The 20865-nt window shown below is 31.9% G+C and overlaps 3 protein-coding genes across 6 annotated transcripts; 2 read left to right on the top strand and 1 right to left on the bottom strand.

Annotated features, from left to right (window-relative positions):
• Positions 1-1404: 1404 nt before the first annotated feature.
• Positions 1405-8676, bottom strand: LOC126660288 (uncharacterized). Of its 4 annotated transcripts, none has more exons than XM_050353697.2 (14): positions 8548-8676; positions 7796-8445; positions 7633-7710; positions 6623-6866; positions 5519-5761; positions 4608-4823; positions 4230-4466; positions 3583-3977; positions 3203-3406; positions 3013-3105; positions 2805-2912; positions 2341-2685; positions 2181-2219; positions 1405-1790 (listed from the first exon to the last, which is right to left on the bottom strand). In XM_050353697.2, the coding sequence occupies exons 2-14, from the start codon at positions 8441-8443 to the stop codon at positions 1767-1769; spliced, it is 2874 nt and encodes a 957-aa protein (XP_050209654.1). In that variant the 5' UTR covers positions 8444-8445; positions 8548-8676; the 3' UTR covers positions 1405-1766. The 4 variants fall into 4 exon arrangements, with proteins under 4 accessions (XP_050209654.1, XP_050209653.1, XP_050209652.1 ...); XM_050353696.2 differs by having other exon boundaries at positions 2148-2219; positions 4254-4466; positions 8548-8674; XM_050353695.2 differs by having other exon boundaries at positions 2148-2219; positions 8548-8672.
• Positions 8677-14443: 5767 nt separating this feature from the next.
• On the top strand, positions 14444-15310 carry LOC126660970 (protein DMP3-like). The gene has a single exon (XM_050354702.2). It carries the CDS (start codon positions 14624-14626, stop codon positions 15281-15283), a length of 660 nt encoding a protein of 219 aa, XP_050210659.1. The 5' UTR covers positions 14444-14623; the 3' UTR covers positions 15284-15310.
• A 2689-nt stretch (positions 15311-17999) lies between these two features.
• LOC126661013 (protein DMP3-like) lies at positions 18000-18941 on the top strand. Its single transcript, XM_050354764.2, has one exon. It carries the CDS (start codon positions 18149-18151, stop codon positions 18821-18823), a length of 675 nt encoding a protein of 224 aa, XP_050210721.1. The 5' UTR covers positions 18000-18148; the 3' UTR covers positions 18824-18941.
• Positions 18942-20865: the final 1924 nt, after the last annotated feature.

The raw sequence follows: 20865 nt of genomic DNA, 5'->3' as shown, positions 1-20865 counted from the left end.
TTGTGACAATCTATAAAATATCAACAAGAAATCAACAATATGTCAACATGATAATGCTAACATATCCTTATCTAATATCATTTAAATTTTGTTTTTTTAGTTTATTTCACGCACAAAATTATCTAATTGCTAATGTTTTTTTTAGAATAATTTTTTTCAATGTTAAAATTAAGAAAATACCAACTGATTATCAACACAAAATCAACATAAAATCAACAACACTGTAATATTATAATATTTCAGCAATCAACCATCATCAATAAATCGAACTGCAGAATAAAAAAACACAGAAATACAACCAAACACAAAAAATGCAGAAATAACAAAAATTTATTCCATATAACCATAAATTTATATTACATAACATGAAATTAGCATTATATTTTTAAAATATAATCTCTATACATGTTTAATGGTGAAATAACAGTAAAAAATTGTAGATCTGAAAATAAAAAAGAAGAAGAAGAAGAACAATGAATAAATTATAGATCTGAAATCAAATAGATGACGACGATGAGCAGAGGAGATGATGGCGTAAACAAAGATGACAACAGAGGCGATGATGAGAACGATGACGGAGGAGCGGAGGAACAGAGGACGGCTCAGCAGAAGACGGCGAACGGTAAAAAAAAGAGGAAGATGAACTGAGAGGAAGAGAGAATTGAATGATGAGAAGAGAGAAAATAAATGAAATTATGATTTGTATGCTGTTAGGGTTTAATATATAGAGTCCGTATAAAAGTAATAAAATAGGCCGCACATGGTAGTTTAGAAAAGGCAAATTTGGATCCGTATAAAAGATAAGAAATTGGCAAAATAGGTTGTTTGTGTAAAAAGCCCTTGATTCTGGGAGTCACTGTACTTTCCCAAAGTTGCAAAATGGTCGCCGAACAATTTTTTGTTCCAAAATGGTCACTGTACTTTGTGATTAATAACTTCCGGCGATCACTAAATGAAATCCGGTAACTTTTGTCCTATATGGCTTGCCGGAAGCTGACTCACACCCTTTTTTTTATAAACTTTAACTAACCCTTTAGTCGGTTGAATTTACTTGAAAATTAGTTGGTTTAGCTACTTTAGAAACTGATAATTGAGAGTATATTTTCAAAAGTTATATATCAAACTGATGAAACATAATTAATAAACTGATTAAACTAGGATACAGTTCATGACCATTCTAGGATGCACAGCTCATAGAAAGTTCAAATCATTTATTTTTGTATTAATTCTACATAGTTTTTCAGCTCATCAATAAATTAAATACGTATCAGAAAAAATATGAGAAAACTGAGGTTTTAAGAAAATGGGTATCTAACCAAACGGCTGGAAGAAATACCTAAGAATAGTAAGATTCTACGACTAACTTACTAATACCTAGCCACCAAAATGACATCACCACCGGAATGTCGAGAGAAAACTAACAATTTCTGCAAATTCGTCACCTTACATATAGGCCAGAATAATAACTCCGACAGCCATTTCATCCATGGCCAATTTGATAGAAATAGCTATGATCAAAATAATGCCTAATCATATATACATATAGTACAATGTGATTACATTATCCCGAATGCATCATATCTAGCATTATCGCATGCAAAACACAAATGCATCAAGTTGTTTCAGTTGCATGGATAAACAGCAGGTTCAATCCACCAAGCCAGTCGATGAATTAATACTTCACTAGACATATATAGAGGGGGGATAGAGAAAGGATATGGATTGAGAACCCGAAACTGAAAGGGTTAGGGAGAGTCCGTCGAGCATCACATCTCTTCTCTTGAGTCGACCTGCAAACAGAAGATGCAACGTCAGTAGAAGTAAGAACTGAAGTAAACGCATAACAAGTATTATCCTAACAGAGCATAATCCATCGTAACTGCAAGAGCAATAGTAAGACCAACACCAGTAGGCTGTACAAGTGTTTCAAACTGTCGAGAACTCTAAACAGAGGAGGCTGCTCATTACATATAATTATGATTGAAACACAAGTGCCCACTTCTCCAAATTCATATTTCATCAAAATTTCATACTCACAAATCGACTTCTCTGAAAATCTAAACCAAAATTTCAGCAGACCTGTGCATTTCATAGGGTTAATACAACAATCATGCACTGAGTGAAAAATTGAAAACAGAGTGTATCACCTTCACTGCATGACTTGATGATGAGGATTGTACCTGAGCCTGCAGTGAATCCTCGAGATCATTATTCAGAACCTGTCGATAATAAGCTTGTTAGAGCAGTAAGCTACAAAATATTGTTCATCTTCTTAAAAATACTCTAAACTCAACAAGATATATACTGTAGCTATCCAATGGAAGAAAAAATTGTAGATACCTGTTTTGAGCTCAGGGCATCCACCTTTTCAACAAGACTCTGCATATTTGAAGACATACTAGCTATATGAGCTTCCAACGCTGCACACCTTTGCTCCACAGCCTCCACTTTGCTCATCATCTTGCTTACTTCCTCGTTAGCTGATCTTTTGGCCTCTATAGCCATTCTCATGAGACTATGACGGCTAGGTTTTCGGCCATAAATATCAGCAGGGGTGGGACCCAACCCATACATACGCACATGGCTTCTTGTGTCTTCTCCCATAACTTGACAGAAGGTATCTGCATCGCCATTGCTTCCATCTGACGTCTGCATTTTCTGGGTTGCATGTTCACGAAGTTTCGACTGCAGTGAAGATCAAACAAATATTTAGTTTATTGAATTTCAGATACAATTGAAATGAGATCATATGTTTAGCAAAAAAGCCGAGTAAAGAGTTTCTAGTCCAGTTTATTGAAACATACTATCATTTCTCCAGCTGTTTTATCAACAGGTTGTCCATCCTTGCGTGTGCGGGTCAGAATGTATAGCTCTCCTCTAGTAAGTTCCTTCCCATTAGGTCTCTTAGCTAGCTATCCTCGCATGAAGAATGAAAATTTAAGGGATTGCAATTGCATATTATAATATACACCAAATACAATTACAGATATAAGATCCAGAAGTGCAAATTACCTCTTCCTCTCGTATTCTTGCAAAGCTCTTTGAACCTGCAGCATGGGCACTCTTCTGCTTTGCACGATTGGCCTTATTCTTAGCACAGCGTATCTACAAATTCCACAAGAAAAACATAATGTTTTCATGTTCAGAGAGAATGTCTAAAATGGAATATGCAAATTTTCATAGCCATTTTGCTAGCACATACCTGCACCTCTTCAGTATTCCAGTGGGCTATAAGAGCTGCCCATTGTTCAGGAAGGATTCTTTTGTTAATGTCCTTTAAACGTTCTTCATCAGTTGTGTGAGGGTTATAATGATCTGCCTTCAGTTTTGCTTTCCAGTTCCTCCATTTTGACGCAAGAGACTTCATGGCCCAGGTTTTACATATGGGATCAATTTCAAACTTTGTCTGTGGTAAGGATATAGAAGAAGAAAAAAAAACGATTGAGAAAGAAGATAGAACAGAAAGAAGTCAATGTTAACACAATTAAGAGGATGAAGGAGATGTTTATATATCTGTTCTATTTAAACTCTAGACCTACACACATCCCCCCAATCTGAGAGGGAAAAAAGATTTCTTAATACCTGGATAAACTGCCACATGTCCTCTTTATATGCTTCTGGCATCCCTGACCAATCTAGAAAATTAAGTGGCGCCATCTTACCATCCCGTGCTACAGTACCAAGGAAGGATGCCAGTTTGGATGCTTCTGGACCAACAGGCTGCCCCAGCATATTGATAGGAACAAATATACGCTCACCTCTAGGTAGATCCCACATGAGGCGGCATCGTGTGGGACCTCGAACCTTCCTCCTTTTTACAAGTGCTGACTGCTCTGACCTATACATGTGGTTGTGGCTCCCAGAGGCCTGCTGAGGCTGGGAGTTCCCTGTGACCAATTCAATTTCTGCACCAGCACCAGAAGAGTACCTCTCTGTATGTTTTCTTTCTCTCCGGCCAGTATCCACCAGTGCCATGCCTGATAATCCCAATACACATCAATAAATAAATGGGTAGTAAAATTGACTATTATAAGCGGTAACATGGAAAGAGAGTGATGATAAATTCTTTTCAAAGTTTATGTGCATGAAACATGTCCATTTTTTTATTGCGACTAATTTTTGTTACTTCTGTTTTCATCACTTCTAAGTTCTAACCATTATTAAGATGCATATACATCAAAAACCTGATAAAATTATCACCTACGATATTAAAAATTTACAGCAAATACCTGCACTAGAAATATTTACACTACCCGGTGGCTGAGAATGCTGAGATTGTGCCATGCTTGCTCGGTGTTGTGCAGCGTTTACCTGGGGCTGATGTGATTCATTTGGTTGGCAATGGTTCCGCAGAGGATACTGGGTTTGTGGTTGGCTCATACTGTTAGGGATGGGATCCATTAAAGACTTCGGCACACATCCATCATTAGTCATGCGACCATCCATAGGAGGGTAGTGCAAATTTCCTACAAAATAAACAATGGACAACATAGTTTTAGAAAAATCATCAAATTGAAGAATAAGATTGCTATGCATCAAAACATGGATAATTCCTTCTGTATGCTTTGACCTTTGAATGTACATATTAAGATAAGGACATGCCTTACCTGCATTATTAATGTCTGCATCAATGTGCGAGTGAGATGGGTGTGGTTGTCCTGTGCTCTGCTGTGACTGCCAAAAATAACCTGAGCTTGGTTGGGTCTGTTGTTGATGGGAGTGCATAGGGCCATTCATCATGGGGACTATTGGGTGCTTAGGTGTGTGATTTTGCCGCTCCATGTTGAGGACTGTAGCAGGCGGTCCTGGTATGTGTGAATGTCCTGCAAAACAAATAGCTAATGATTACCAGTTGTTCATGAGTACCTTATAGAAACATGGTCTTTCTTTTCGTTTAGTTTCAATTCATTCATGCTCCTTTCGAATATAGGAAAGGGAGGAAGGAAGATGACTTCCAATATATCATCATCAAACCCTCTGACAACAACTAATAACTCATGTTCTAACCCTAACAGAGGCAAAATGGAGGTACAATTTGTGTTCACATCCCCTTCCACCTTGACATATCTGAATACCTGTTATTGAAGATATAAAAAGTGAATACCACTACAAGATCCTGGTTACTGCTATTATCTGCCAACATTCAGATAAGTTAGTTAAACCATGCAACAAAACACACTCAATTTCCACATCTGCTAGGTCTTCTTTATCTTGTGAACCCAGTCCAGTGATCAAAGCTTCCATCTTTTATAGAAAAATCAGCAAAGATGCATAACTTCTGAAAGCTTCATCTTCCCTCAGCTGACAATACAAAAGTATAGGTCTCATACCAAAGAGGAGATCAGATATAACTAAAACATTCACTTTTAAGACTAAACAATTTTCAAACTGGCCATCCTTTCTTTGTTATGGTAGGGAAATTATTGGCCATAAGAAACACAATATGCAGAGCCTCAAGTTTCAATCTAAGAAAATGAAAAATGTTGCTCAATTGTTACTTTAGAGGGGTATAGTATACCTGTATAACTACTATCTACACCAGCCCGGAACTGGGAAAATTGTGGAGCTTGAGTGGTGCTTGCCTGAGGCTGATAAGATTGATAATGGTGAGTGTAGCTTGACGTGGGTACTTGAGGATGATTAATGCCATATTTAGCCTGCTGCATCTGATTGGGATTAAGGAGCTGGTTTACCACAGACATAGCTTCATGCGTCTTAGGCCTCATAGAATGATCATTAGGAGGTGTAAAGTAAGAATTCCCTACAAAAGAAATTGATAGTTTATAAGTAAAACAATAGATAATTAAAGAACTGCAAAACTTTCTGATGCATGCAGCAAAATTAGACCACCAAAACACATCCTATATAACTCTGAAAAGCACAGATGACATCAAATGGTCATAGTATGGGTATATATTACTGTCTGCATGCAAGACAACAGATACAAATATATATTTCAGATAATGGACCTAATTAATTTCCCAAAGCAGTCCACTATTTTACTGTAATTAATAAACCGAGAGTTTCAACGTTCACAAAGAATCTAACAATTTCTCTTTCCCTTTCTGCGATCGACCAACTGGTGCATTCTGACATCACAGATATCAGCATCTAGAAATGCATTAAAACAATACTTCTTCCCTCACAAGTTCAAAAGTGAAAAAAAAATCATAAATATGCTTGTTCGTATAATTTCCCAGTGCTGTACCAATATGGCGGGTACAGGGTATGGGTCTGAGAAATAAAGAGAACAAGAAGGGAAAAAGGAATGCTAGGACCTGAGCTTCATTTGTTTTATGAAAAAAATAATAATAACATTTCCTGAAGAATGTAGAGAATTTAATAAATTGCATTTTCTCGAGTAAAAGGAAAACAGTAACCCAGTAACCCTTTTATAAAAACAAGGTGATTTCCTTCTCCAATGGGTTTCTACAAACTCAAGAAAAAGGGTTACTGGGTTGATTTCAGTTGTTGCAGATAACATGCATTTGCTTCTCTTTTAGTGCGAGTGTGTGTATGATTTTCACTTTCAATGATGTTGATTATAACAAAATCCACAGTTATGGAGTTAAAGTCTTTCTCCAGCATAGGTATTTAAAAACTATAATCACCAATACCATACCATTAGGCTTCATTGAAATCTCAGTACTTAGTCCTGCGGCTGTCCAACTTTTCATAAACTTCTTCTTCACTCTCTTCAACAGGTACATAATATAGTCTCCCTTTTTGTTAAACTTCCGACAATTCTCCCATATGTACTCTACATCTTTGTAAACATCATCTGAGTTCATGTACTTAACTCCATTTTCAAGATTGTTACATATAGTTCCAAAATCCATCGGCATATCTATCACATTGAAGTAATCCTATTCGCCGACACACAGCCCCAGCCAACCAACATGAGAGAGAGGAAGATACAAATATCAATTCATGCCATTAGGTTTGATGGACATAGCTGCCATTACTCCAATCCAATGATAAAACACAAAAAACATGCATACTATACCAGACAATAACAAGTTGGAACCATCGTGGAAACATTAAAAAAAATGATTCATCATTTTTCTAAAACTGTTCTCACTGGCTGCTTTTAGTCCAGGGGCCAAGAGCAGAGACAAGATAAGGTATACAAGATCCCCGTTTTTTCAAAAATAGATGCCTGATTTTTAATTTATGAGATGCTCATTAGATAGCAAAATGAGGCGGAAAAAACAAGTAGAAATGCAATGCACCCATAAGTCATAGAATTCAATCCTTTAAATTAGCTAGAGATGAAAATCCATACGCAATAGGAAAGCAACAGCCCCAGTTATTCATTCTCCTATCTCCTCAATAACTAAATATGTTGACATTTAGGCAGAGAATTTGTCTAATTTCTACGAAGAGTAAGAGTAAGAATGTCCGAGTTGCTTATTCTTCTCAGCTTAAAACCACAAAAGGCTATATGACATCTACAAATGCGGACAAGGTTACTTAAAGAGTGCACAAGGAACAATTCTTCATATTTAGCTTCCTAGGTAACGCCTACAAAAATCCTGAAAACATACTCTACTCGAATAATCTGGATATGCCACATCAATTCAACATATAATCAACAATAATACAGTAAATTGTAATTCAATTCACATTTACCGGTAATCCCTGACAAACAGGATCCACAGGAGAGTTAAATGGTATAGCCTCATCCATTTCCATCACCTTCTTAATCACCTAAAGAAAAAGTAAAAAACAACAATCAAACACAATCACATTAAGCATTTCCTCTATAAAAAAACACACATAATCTCAAACATACCGCTAAAGCAGCTTTCAATGATTTCTTATTGTACCGAGGATCCTGAATAGGTTTCTTACTCATTTGATGTAAATGTTTCCTACTCATTGAACTATATCCTCCTCCTCTAGATGACATAACTGTGGAACTTAATCCACCTCCCACTCCTCTAGACGACATAACCGTAGCCGCCGCAGCGGCAGCCACAGCAGCATTGACATTCACATTAACATTAGCATTAGCATGTTTTTTCGACCTACCACGTTTTTTAGCCACTGTTCTACCTCTCCTATCCACTACTGCTTCATCAGAATGATTAAACGACGACTCGTCACTATTTTCTTCTTCATCCTCCTCTTCTTCACTAGAAGAAGAAGAAGACGACGAAGCTGATGAAGTAAACTCCATCTCAGTATTAAACTGAGTAAAATTCTGATCGTGATTATTACTATTATAGTTGTTCTGATTGTTCTCAGTGTTCCTATTGAGTTCAACTGACTCAGAATTATTCTCATTTTGATTTTCGTTAACATTTTCATTAACATTCTGGCCAACAAAATTCAAAAAAACCGCTTCATCTGCATTTACTGGCGGAGGAGGCGGCCGTGGCGGCGGTGGAACCGGATCTTTGACGACGGCTTTTTTAGGTCTTCCTCTCTTTCGCTTCATTTCTAGTAATAATACACAACAAAAACACACATAAAAAATTAATAACACAAAATAAATTAAAAAAAGTTAACAGAGAACAAGAAATTGAAGATAATTTCAGTTACCTGGTTAAAAATTTGAAGAAGATGATGAAGAAATTAGGGTTTCTAGAGAGGCATTTTTAATTTATTTTTGAGTTTTTGAGGACGGTCCGTCCCTACAGCATCAACCACTACAAAGGAGGAGTGTGTTGTCCTTTTAGGTTGAAAAAGAGAACAAAAGTAAAATTACAAAATAAATTAATTAGGTTGGACTGAACGAGCAGTGTCGCTAAATGATGTAACAGACGAGTGACATTTCGCAACTTGGCAATTTTAGTACTGTTGTTGTTGTAAATGTTAAAAAAATATTAAGAAACAAAATTGTCGCCAATTTATATTATCAATTGCTGTTGCTATTATTCCTTTTAGCAGGGAAATTAAAGAATGTTTTGTTGATAAGAAAAACCTTTTGTTGTCTTTTTAGTTATTTAAGCACTTTGAAAAAAATGTTCAATTTTTTAATTTCTAAATTTTTAGGATGACATCATTATTGGATATTATTTCATTCATTAAAAATACTAAAATGGTAAAAGCAAAATGCATTGGAACTATAAATATCAAGGCTAGTTCGAAAGTGTATAATTCTCGAAAAGTACACTTGTAGAGAAGTTAATTGCTGATATAATTGTATAATTTTTATTGTTTGGTTCACTCAATAACATACCGGAAAGTTGCATTCTACTTTTGATAAATTAAAATTTAAAGACAACATCTCAATAACTAAATTGTCCAATTAAATATAGAGATATAATTGTGTTTTAATTAATTTAATTAGAGAAGTAGAACTTACCTAAATTTTGCTAGAAAATACATTTTTCTAGTTAAAGGAAAGTCAACCCGTCGGTTTTTTAGAAAGTAGATTGATAAAAATGAACCAAGTTGGAAAATAATGCTATTTTTTTGAAAGTTAAACTTCTTCAATGAACTTGCCTTCAATAAAGCTAAAAAAGTTGAGTCTTTTATATTCATAAAAGACGATTTTAAATTGCTAAACAAAATGCAAGACATAATTGAAAGAGAAAATTTTCTAAAATATAATATTTTGTATTTTATTTTCAACTATACATTATTTTCAACATATTTATAAATCATACCTTTTTTTACCAACAATATCTTTTTTTTTAATTTCTAAAGTACCTTTTTTCATTTTTTTTATTGATTTATTATCTTTTTATAGATTTTTTTTTGAAGATTTTTTATGGTGTTTTTTTATAGTATTTTTAGTATAACTATAGTGTTTTATAATGTATTTATAGTGTTTTTTGATGTAGCTATAATGTTTTTATAGTGTATCTATGGTGTTTTTTTAATGTAACTATAGTGTTTTTATAGTTTATCTATGGTGTATATATAGTGTAACTATAGTGTTTTTTGTAGTGTACACTATAAACACACTACAAATACACCATAAACACTGCCAATACATTATATATACACCAGAAATGTAAACGTAAATACAGCATAAAAACACTGCAAATACACCATAAATCAATTCATTTAAAAAAAACAGTCGCATTAAAATATAAGAACAAATGTATAGATAAGACAAAATAATTATATAAACAATAGAAGAATTTTATATAAAAATAATAATAGATCTACAATAAACTCTTTATAAAAAATCTAAATTATCACGAAAAATCAAAAAACATTTAAAAAAAATCTAAAAACGATATCAAGGAATTTATCGGAAAAAACTAGGTGACGAGAAAATCAATGGAAGAATCACGGCAATGAGAAATCCACCAAAAAACACGACAATGAGAAAATAACGACGAGAAATCCATTAGAAGACGTGCGATGGGTTCAACCGTCCTTTTCAGGTAAAATTAGACCTCGACAAAGATAATGGATGGCGAGATGGAAGAAAAAAATGTTCAAATATATTTTTTATATTACTTTATGTTTAAATTGTTTTTGGATACAATACAAATACAGATTTGAATATTTACCCAAAAACAAAATACAAATCTAAAAAACATGAAACAATATAAAAGATGTGTTTGAATTTTTTTTCATTTCAATTTAAAAAATAACTATAATTAAAACTGAAAATTGAAAAATTAGCTAAAATTGAGAATTTTGAAAGATGGAGCTATAAAGAAAAAAAAACAAAAAAATATGAGTTATCTTTGGATGAATAACCTTATTAATAATCAAAGAGTACAAACAAGTAAATAAATTTATCTAAAACATTTTAAAAAAATATGTAATCATACTATAAAAATGAATTTTTCATTTAATTTTCATCAATCGTGTTGACAACATAATTTATACAAAATGTTAGCTGGAATTGTTACAGTAACAAGAGATATATTCTACTCGATGATTATTGAGTCACATATCGACTTTATTGCCATTTGCCGAGTCTTTAAATAATTTTTATTTTTTATAGATGAAATTCAACTCTAATTCCACGGAGGAAGACATCATAAAAGAAGACAAAACAAACTTATATAACATAACACATTATAAATACAATATGTTATTAAAATATTGATAAACAAAAATAAAATTACTATAAAAATTAAATGCACATATAACTAAAAAACTTTAAAAGTAATTCATTCTAAGTTATTTATGCAATAAACTATAATTAATCCTAAATAAATAATTTATTAAATGTAATCTATATTATTAATTAATTAACTTAAAATTTAATAAATTAATGAAATTATTTTTAAATATAAAATATTTGATTAATTTTTAATATAATATTTGATTAATTTAAAAATATAAACTTAATAGATTTTAAAAATAAATTATCAATTTTTTAATAAATTTTTTAATAAATTTTTTATATTATTAAATCATTAAAATCAGTTTTATCAATTATTTTATTAATTATTTTATTTTTATTTAATGTTGGACTAATATATATATATAAGTTGAGGAGCTAAAATGAATTGCTGTTATTAGTTAAACATCTTGTGATATTAATATGACATAATTGATAAAAATGACATAGTTAAAGGTGTAAATTGATAAAAAAAAGTTAAAATTTATGTTAATTGCACATCGCTTGCAAATTTAAGGGGCAAATTAGGTTAGGACTTAAATATTTAAGTCGATATTTTCGAGCTCTCTGAGATTTCTTTGTGGTTTTTTGTTTACAATTTGATCAGGATGGATGTGTCTAGATGTGACCACGGTTCACAACCCGGCGGTTTCGGTTCGGAACCGCCGGGTCATGGTTCAAAAAAAAGGAACCGGCCCGGAACCGTCTAAATGCCGGTTGGGAACCAGACGGTTCCAGTTCCGGATTGCAGGCGGTTAAAAAAAATTGAAAGTAAAATAAAATTTATTTTTTTAACATAATTTAAAAATAAAATAACTCATGAAAATAATATTATAAGAAAGTAATGAAATAAAACAAATTATAAATATTATGTCAACTAAAAAAACTTAAATAAAACAAATATAATATATATATATATATATATATATCTTTTATATATAATATAATATACATACATATATAAATATATATTAAAATACATTTTTTATCGACAGGTTCGACTCTTGAACCGCCGGTTACGATCCGAAATCGCCGGTGCATGGTTCCAAAAATTTAGAACCGGGCCAGAACCGGCATGTCCACGGTTCCGGGCCGATTTTGATCCAGTTCCGGGTTTGACCAGGACGGTTCACGGGCTGACCTGGCCCATAACCAACTCTAGATGTGTCGTTGATTGTGTTTCCCTTTGAAGAATTAGTTTTGAAATTCAATTTGAATCTTATTTTCTAGATATATTGTAGATTTAAGGCGTTTTTATTGTAATTATTTAAATTTATTAATTTTCTATCTTTTAGGTTAGACTTATTTTTAGATACAAATCTTGTGGAGTTTTATGTTGGCTGAAATATTAAATTGTCAAGTAGTCTGATAATTAGTTGTAATTTATTGTGGTTAGGTTTAAGATTTTTATAGTGGATAATAAAACCACTTTTATCAAAAGAATAAATTAAGATGGAGAGAATATATCTTTAAATATGTAAATTTATTTATTCTCATTAGATTAAGTTTGGAGAGAGAGTTTATGACCCTTACTAGTTTGCTATATGTATTCAGTTTCATAGTTGAGATTTTAAATTGGGATACTTCCATCCACCTACTATTAGTAAAACCAAGGTTTTAAAACCCGGACCGGACCGGCCGGTTCAACCGGTTTAACCGGAACCCGAAAGCCTGTCCGGTCCGAATGCACCTAAAGACCCGGATTCCCGGTTCAACCTCTTTGAACCGGAAATAACCGGGAAAGACCGGAAACCCGCAATAACCGGTTAGACCTTTGTAACCGGACGGTTCCAACAAAATCTGAAAAACTTCACTCACCAAAAACCAACCCAAACACAAAACCAAAAAAAATGACCTGCAACTAAGCTTCTGTATTCATCTTCTCTAATCTTTCTCTAATTATAGTGTCAGATTGTATATATTAATCTCTGTTTCTTTTTTTTTGTTTTTCCGACGCAGCCACATTCTTTTTTTCCTAAGGCTGCTGTTTTAAATTCCTTTCATGAAGAATTGAGAAAAGAATAGGAAATTATTGAATTATGAAAAATTTTAATCTAAAGTTACCTCTCTTGTCTTGGGCCTTCAGAGATTTAGGTAAAGACATTATTACCTTCCTTTCACAAAGGTCCATTACCCTTTTTTGATATTATTATAATATATTTTATAGATATAGATAATTTGTGATTAAAATACAAAAATTAATTGAACAAAGTTAATAAGAATACTATGTTTATAAATTTCACTGAGGTGGAAATAAAATAATCTATTAATAGAATACATGTTGTAGTAAAATATATAAATAAATTTTATTTTCTATATAACGGTTCAATCTCCGGTTCAACCGGTTGAACCGGTTGAACTTTGAACCGTTTACTTCACCGGTTCTATCAACGGTCCGGGTTTTAAAACATTGAGTAAAACCTAATAAATTGAATTGGGATAAGGGACTTTTTATTTATAGTCATATCCCAATTAGCTAGATGAGAAATAAAGTCAATGGAGTGATAAAATTAACAAGAAGATAGAAAATTAATTTCCACAACACAATGAAATTCAAAAAGATATGTTTATTAGATTTTTCTTTTTATATATTTTTATGTTGAACTAAAATTAAAATACATATTCTTAAAAATAAAAAAATAATTTCTATGTTTTGAATTTAAACTTTTATTAAAAAGATATAAAGTAAAGAGTGAGTTTAACTCTTCATTTGTAGATCCAAATAGATTGTCTATTTTAAATTTACATTAAATATATAAATTTTAATGGAGCTCTATTTTAGTATTAAACTTTTTAAGATAGAGACAAAAACTTTTCTAAAGATGCTCTTATAATTTATCTAAAAACAAATTACTCTAATAACCCTTACTTTTATTATAATTCACGTTTGTCAAACGATTTGGTACCTCAATTTCGATTTTTTAAACTATGAGGCCCTTCTATTAGTTCCGTTAATAATTTAATATTTACTTTCAAACGATTTGATACCTCAGTTTTAATTAATGTAAACAATTTGGTACCTCCGTTTTAATTATGTAAAAGATTTGCTAACTCATTTTTAAATGATTTGCAAACAATTTGGTACCTCAGGTTTCATTCCGTTAAAGATTTGGTACTTATATTTAAAGAATGGTCTTATATTACAAAATCAAAACTGAGATGCCAAATCATTTGATTTTTAGATAAGGAATATCAAACTGTAAATTATGACAAGTACGAGGAGCTTAGAATAATTTGCTTCTTATCTAAACATCACAACAAAAAAGAAGTTGAGGAAGTACATATATAATAGTCAAATGGGAATAGAAATCTAACTTCAGACAGTCATATAACTAATATATATCAACACGTCGAACACGGACCAAACTATAACCCACTTGGCCACTGAAGCACACAATCATTTTCTAAAATTCAAACCTAATACATTCATATAATATTGCAGGAAACTCCATAGAATATGGCACCAACAACCTTCAATATTGACGCAACTCATATAAATTCATCTTCTTCTTCATCAAAAATGTCATCATCTTCTTCATTTCTTTACCACAAAAACATTCATCAAATTCAGGAATCATCACCATGTCTCAGTCTCTCCGATCAAGAACTACACCCACACTCACAACCAAGCCAGAAACACTATCAGATGAATCACCTGAAACTCCAAAATCTCCACCACCGCCGCCGTCTCTAACCCAACGAGCCATCTCACAAACCCTAACAACCACAGCAAACCTAGCAAATCTTCTCCCAACCGGAACTCTTCTAGCTTTCAACCTCCTGACACCAATCTTCACCAACAACGGCGCCTGCGACTCGGCCACCGCTCCTCTAACCCTATCTCTCCTCGCAGTCCTCGCAATCTCTTGCTTTCTCAACTCCTTGACCGACAGCGTGTCGTCGTCCGACGGAAAACGAGTGTACTACGGAATCGCGACGTTGAACGGGATGTTTCTGTTCGATTGTCCGGACTGTGAAGCGTGCGCGGGGCTGAAAGATCTGAGTAAGTATAAAATTAGGGTTCTTGACGTAGTGCATGGTGTTTTGAGTGTGATGGTGTTCGGGGCTTTTGCTTTGAAGGATAAAAATGTGTTGAACTGTTTTTATCCGATGCCTAAACATGAAATTGCTGAGGTTTTGAATATTCTTCCGATTGGAGTTGGGGTTATTTGTAGTTTGTTGTTTACTGTTTTTCCGACGAGAAGACATGGGATTGGCTATCCTGTTACTCCTGCCAAATAATCTTGTATTGTATTATCTTTTGTTTTATTTTGATGATTCAATTATAACTTAATTTCAAAATAATAATGAAGTTAATCACTGAAAAAAATATGGAATCGATCTTGGTTGATAATAGGCAAATGATTAAGTAGACTTTTTTAAAAACAAATTTTTTAAAGGTTTAAAAAAAAAACTCTCAACTTTTTTTTTAAAAGTACAATCAACTTTTTAATTTTTTTGTGCACAATTAAGCCCTTATATTTTTAAAATTGAACAATTAAATCTTTGTTGTTTTAAAATCGATTAAATAAACTCTTTTAGTTTACTTTTGGGACAATTACCCTCTCAAATTTTCGGTAAATATTTTAAATATTAAAATTCTTTTTTAACTTGTTTCTTAAAGATATGTCAACCATTAACGAGTGTTTCTAATGATACTGGATGAAAGGGGTTATTTATTCTATTTGCAAATAAAAAGGGCTTAATTATATTCAAAAAGTAAAAGGGCTAATTAATACTTTTATGAAGACTACGAAGATTTTTTTGTACTTTTTACCTTTTCTAAATATACATTTTGGCTAATTTGACCCGTTTCTAAATGGACCAATCGCTTCTCATTTTTTATCATCACCTCAGTAAAAAGGGCTAAATTAGCCAATTTTTGATTTTATTTCCTAAGATATACCAAATTGAGGCAGGAGAATAAAGGATCTAACTGAAATAATTTTGGCCTAACTTGTGTGTATATTACACATTAGTTCCATCAAAATCAAACATCAATGAATCAAACATTCAACCTCTTCTTCTACAAACATTTTCTCCATTTATTATAGATATTAGACATTTTTATTATAATAATTTAGATTTATTAATTTGTACTTATGAGATTAGATTTATTTTTAGATATAATTTTATGGTATTTTATGTTGGCTGAAGAATTAAAATTATCAAACAGCCAGATAAATTGTAATTTATTGCTGTAATTAGGTTTAAGATTTTTATAGTCGACTTTTCGTCTATAAATAAAACCATTTTTATTAAAAGAATAAAATAAGATGGAGAGAATATAATATAAAATATATAAAATTTATTTATTTTCATTAGATTAAGTTTGGAGAGATAGTTTATGATTTTACTAATTTGCTGGATGTATTCAGTTTCATAGCTGTGATTAAAGTCAATGGAGTGGTGAAATTAACAAGAAGATATTAGTAGTATCTAAAAAAAAAGATATAGAAAATTAATTTCACAATGAAAAATATGCATTGCTAGCTTGTTGTACAACAAGTGGGATGTAAATACAATGAATACAAAATGCATTATTTAACTCTTTAATTATACTATTTTATTAAAACTATTTCAACAGTACTCTTTGTTTTAGTTAAAGAGTATTTTTAATAAAATAAACAACATCTGTCAGATGTCTTTGAGATTTACAAATGCCAGACCTCCTATATAAAACAATCAAGAGAAAGAGACTGCAAACGGTGAACCTTGAGCTCCAAATTCCGTATTCATTCTGATGTTTAAGTCAGTGAAATAGGGTTGAGCGTAATAAATGTGTGTCCTGTAAAAAAATAAGACTGTTATTCTTTTATAGACTTTTCCGTGTGATCAACTTCTTTTAGGCAATGTGCAACTAAATAATAGTTCAATTTATTTAACATAAACATCCGTTAATTAGTTTAAAAATAGTTCAATTTAATATAACATCCGTGAAATAGTTTAAAAGTAAAAGTCAAAAAATGAAAGAGACTAAATTAATTTGCTTTCGCATGCGATACGAGGTTAAAGTGGCAAAAATATTAATGTTTACATGTGTAAAGGAAAAGAAAATTAAAAAAATTAAATAATGAAATGATTTAATTGAAGGATCAAATAATGATTGAACCTAGCAATTCATCAACTACAAAAATGTAAAAATGACTTTAAAATATGTAATAAATTTCTAAAATAGAAGAACTAAATTCGTTTATTTTCACATAAATACTTCTCCTTTCGAATTATAAACCATTTTTTCAGTTTGAAATGTCTCATTTTAAAAAGACTAATTTTATGTTTAGAATAATTTTATTTTTTTTTAATTTATTTCTAATCATCTTAAAAGATATCTTAGAAAAACTTAACAATCATTAATAAAAAAAACAATAGCGATAGATACTTTATTAATTTTTAAGTAAAGTAAAATGGTATGTATTTTTAAAATAGAACTTATAATTTATCCTAAATTCACAAGTACAAAAAAGCTGAGGAAGTATATATATTATATAGGGTTAATGTTAAAAAATATCACGAATTTTATATATTTTTGTTTATTTTAATCATGCAGTCTAAATTAATTTTGTCATTTTCATCCACAAACTACCATTTGTTTTTCAAATTCATAAATAGCGCTGATGTGTCACTCAATCATTAGCGTAAAATGACCTCAATTTTAGTGAATTACACTAATGAAATCATGTCACCTTAGCACCGTATATGATTTTGAAAAAAATGATAATTTATGCATAAAAATAATAAGATTTAAATTGCATAATTAATAAAAAAATATATAAAGTTTTTTATTTTATTTTGACATTATCCTATATAATAGTCAAATGGGGATAGAAATCGAACTTAAGACTCAGTCATATAACTGATATCAACACGTCGAACACGAACCAAAACATACACCAACTTGGCCATTGGAAGCACTCAATCATTTTCAAAAATTCAACCTAGCTAATACATACATATAATATTACAGGAAACTCCATAAAATATGGCACCAACAACCTTCAACTCGGTCCCAACTCATATAAATCCGTATTCTTCTTCATCAAAATTTTCATCATCTTCTTCATTTCTTTGTCACAAAAACACTCATCAAATTCAAGAATCATCACCATGTCTCAGTCTTTCCGATCAAGAACTACACCCACAACCACAACCCAGCCAGAAAAACTATCAGTTGAAGTACCATTACTTGATGCGCCGGAAACTCCAAAATCTCCACCGCCGCCGCCAACTCTAACCCAACAAGCCATCTCACAAACCCTAACCACCACAGCAAACCTAGCAAATCTTCTCCCAACCGGAACGCTTCTAGCATTCAATCTCCTAACTCCAATCTTCACCAACAACGGCGCATGCAACTCGGCCACCGCTCCTCTAACCCTATCTCTCCTCGCTCTCCTTGCAATCTCCTGCTTTCTCCATTCTTTCACCGACAGCGTGTCGTCTTCTGACGGAAAAGGAGTGTACTACGGAATCGCGACGCTGAACGGGATGTTTCTGTTCGATTGTCCGGACTGTGAAGCGTGTGCGGGGTTGAAAGATCTGAGGAAGTATAGAATTAGGGTTCTTGACGTAGTGCATGGTGTTTTGAGTGTGTTGGTGTTCGGGGCTTTTGCTTTGAAGGATAAAAATGTGTTGAACTGTTTTTATCCGATGCCTATACGTGAAATTGCAGAGGTTTTGAATATTCTTCCGATTGGAGTTGGGGTTATTTGTAGTTTGTTGTTTACTGTTTTTCCTACTACACGACATGGGATTGGTTATCCTGTTACTCCTGCCAAATAATTTAGTATATTGGTTATTGATTCTGGAAGATCATTGTATGGTATTGTATTTTTCTTGTATTAACATTGATTTGTTTCATTATTTTAATCATTGAAAAAAATTCGATTTTGGTTGATAATGTATGTAGTCTTATAGATAAAACGTATTTTAATCATCCAAGACATTTTTTTATTGTATTTTAAACTTTTAAAATTATCAATTTCATCTAATTTTCAATTTTTTCTTTTAATTATATCAATTTTTCAAATTATAGTTTTTTTATAAATAATAAGTGTATTAGCAGAATTACAAAACTATGAAAAACATAAGAGCAAAATAGAAACAATTAGTTATGAGTTCTTATAAAAGAATTCAATATAACAAAAAAATTATTCCCAAAAAAAGAAAAATCATGATACGGAACTCTGTAAAACTCCACAGCTTTGCAAATGCTCAAGAAGACCAAGGAATGAATATCAATCGACTCCTCCTAAAATACTCGTATGTCCTCGCTTTCAACAAATTCCAAATCCCAACCAAAAAACTTTTCAGAGATTACGATACTTGCTACCCACTAATAAAGAAATTCACTAAACGTAAAAATCTTCAAGTGACAATGTAGAGACCCATCTAACATAACCCTTGATAAAAATAAATTTTTTTGTATATATGCATATAAACCCAATATTTTTTCAAACTAAACGGGTAAATTATGGGTAATTAATTCTGACGGTTGCTTAATTTTCAATTAAATGATACCAAACTAACAAATGACTAAAACTTAAGTCAACTAAAAGTTTTAATGCAAATAAACAATTAAGATGCAAAGTGCAGACAATAAAACTAAGGCTTAATCACAAAAAAAACCCCAACTTTTAGCTTTTCAAATGTGACGTTGTAATTTTGTCAGCTGCATCCTAATTCGCACCTTTAGTTTTCAATTCCACCCTCAAATACTAAATTGATCTCTTCTCCCTTTGAAAAAAGTTAAAATAAGTCATCCATTTTTAATTTTTTATGTGAAAAAGAGTTCAAACGAGTACTTTATAAGGGTTTTTATGAATTTTCCCGAGTGAAAAAGAGTCCAATTTGATTTTGAGGGTGGAATTGAAACCCAAAGGTGCGAATTATGGTGCAGTTGACAAAATTGCAACGTTAGAGTGCAACTGAAAAGGGGCTAAAAGGTGGGGTTTTTTTTTGGTGATTAAGCTTAAAATTAAAGGCTCGATGGTTGACAGTATTCATGTGATTATCAAATTTTATGGATTATATAAATTTTCTAGCAATTTATCGAAAACCGAGTTATTCTAGACCACCGTATGCCGCTTTCTCCAGTCTAATTAAGACCGATAAAACCATAATTCAACGAACAAATCAATACCTAACTCACTCTCGTGATAGTAAACGTCATCAACTAATTAATTAAAAAGCAATTATTAAGCAAACTCTAACTATTACCTAAAATATACCGCGCTCTCATGATATTATATTTTAGCTTCTTAATTATAGGTCTATTCAATTAATAATCTCTCAATTCATTAATTAAAGACAATTCATAATTTAGGTGATCAATCCGAATTAAACTTTAAGTACAATAATTAAAACAAGATAAAATTGCGATTCAATCCAAATCCCATCAATTTAATAACACATATTTAAATACCAACCCCTGAACAAGGAATTTAACTACGCATAATCGATACAACAATAACAAGGAATTTAGATGAAGAAGAAAACATCAATAAAGAGTAAATACCCGGTTTTCCATAGGTGTGGGTTTTTTTATCCGATTTCATGACCTTGGACGTATTTAATATTTTCTGCCAAGTTCGGGTTTGTTTATCCTTTGTTATGTTTTTAGCCTTTGAACTTGTACTATTTTATTCATATAATCCTTTTATTTTCCGATTTAACCTTTTTGACCCCTAAACTTTGGTGACATGTCGAGTCAGGTAGCGGCCCAATCAATATTTTTCGCCACATCAACGCACTTGTGCCTCACTCCCTTTTTCAAAAAAAAAATTAATTTGAGACTTTAGACGTTAAATTTAAAGATAAAAGGT

The sequence above is a fragment of the Mercurialis annua genome, linkage group LG8 (assembly GCF_937616625.2).
Source record: "Mercurialis annua linkage group LG8, ddMerAnnu1.2, whole genome shotgun sequence".
NCBI lineage: Eukaryota > Viridiplantae > Streptophyta > Magnoliopsida > Malpighiales > Euphorbiaceae > Mercurialis > Mercurialis annua.
The sequence above is the reverse complement of the archived record's forward strand: the minus strand, read 5'-3'. Positions and strand labels throughout refer to the sequence as shown.

What these genes read in the sequence shown, in the direction of transcription:
- LOC126660288 (XM_050353695.2), bottom strand. Translation starts at nt 8,443, where the DNA reads ATGAAGCGAAAGAGAGGAAGACCTAAAAAAGCCGTCGTCAAAGATCCG. An exon ending in TGCAGACATTAATAATGCAG is followed by an intron (nt 4,467 to 4,607) that starts GTAAGGCATGTC and finishes TTTATTTTGTAG; the next exon opens with GAAATTTGCACTACCCTCCT. An exon ending in CAAGAATACGAGAGGAAGAG is followed by an intron (nt 2,913 to 3,012) that starts GTAATTTGCACT and finishes ATGCGAGGATAG; the next exon opens with CTAGCTAAGAGACCTAATGG.
- LOC126660970 (XM_050354702.2), top strand. Translation starts at nt 14,624, where the DNA reads ATGTCTCAGTCTCTCCGATCAAGAACTACACCCACACTCACAACCAAG.
- LOC126661013 (XM_050354764.2), top strand. Translation starts at nt 18,149, where the DNA reads ATGTCTCAGTCTTTCCGATCAAGAACTACACCCACAACCACAACCCAG.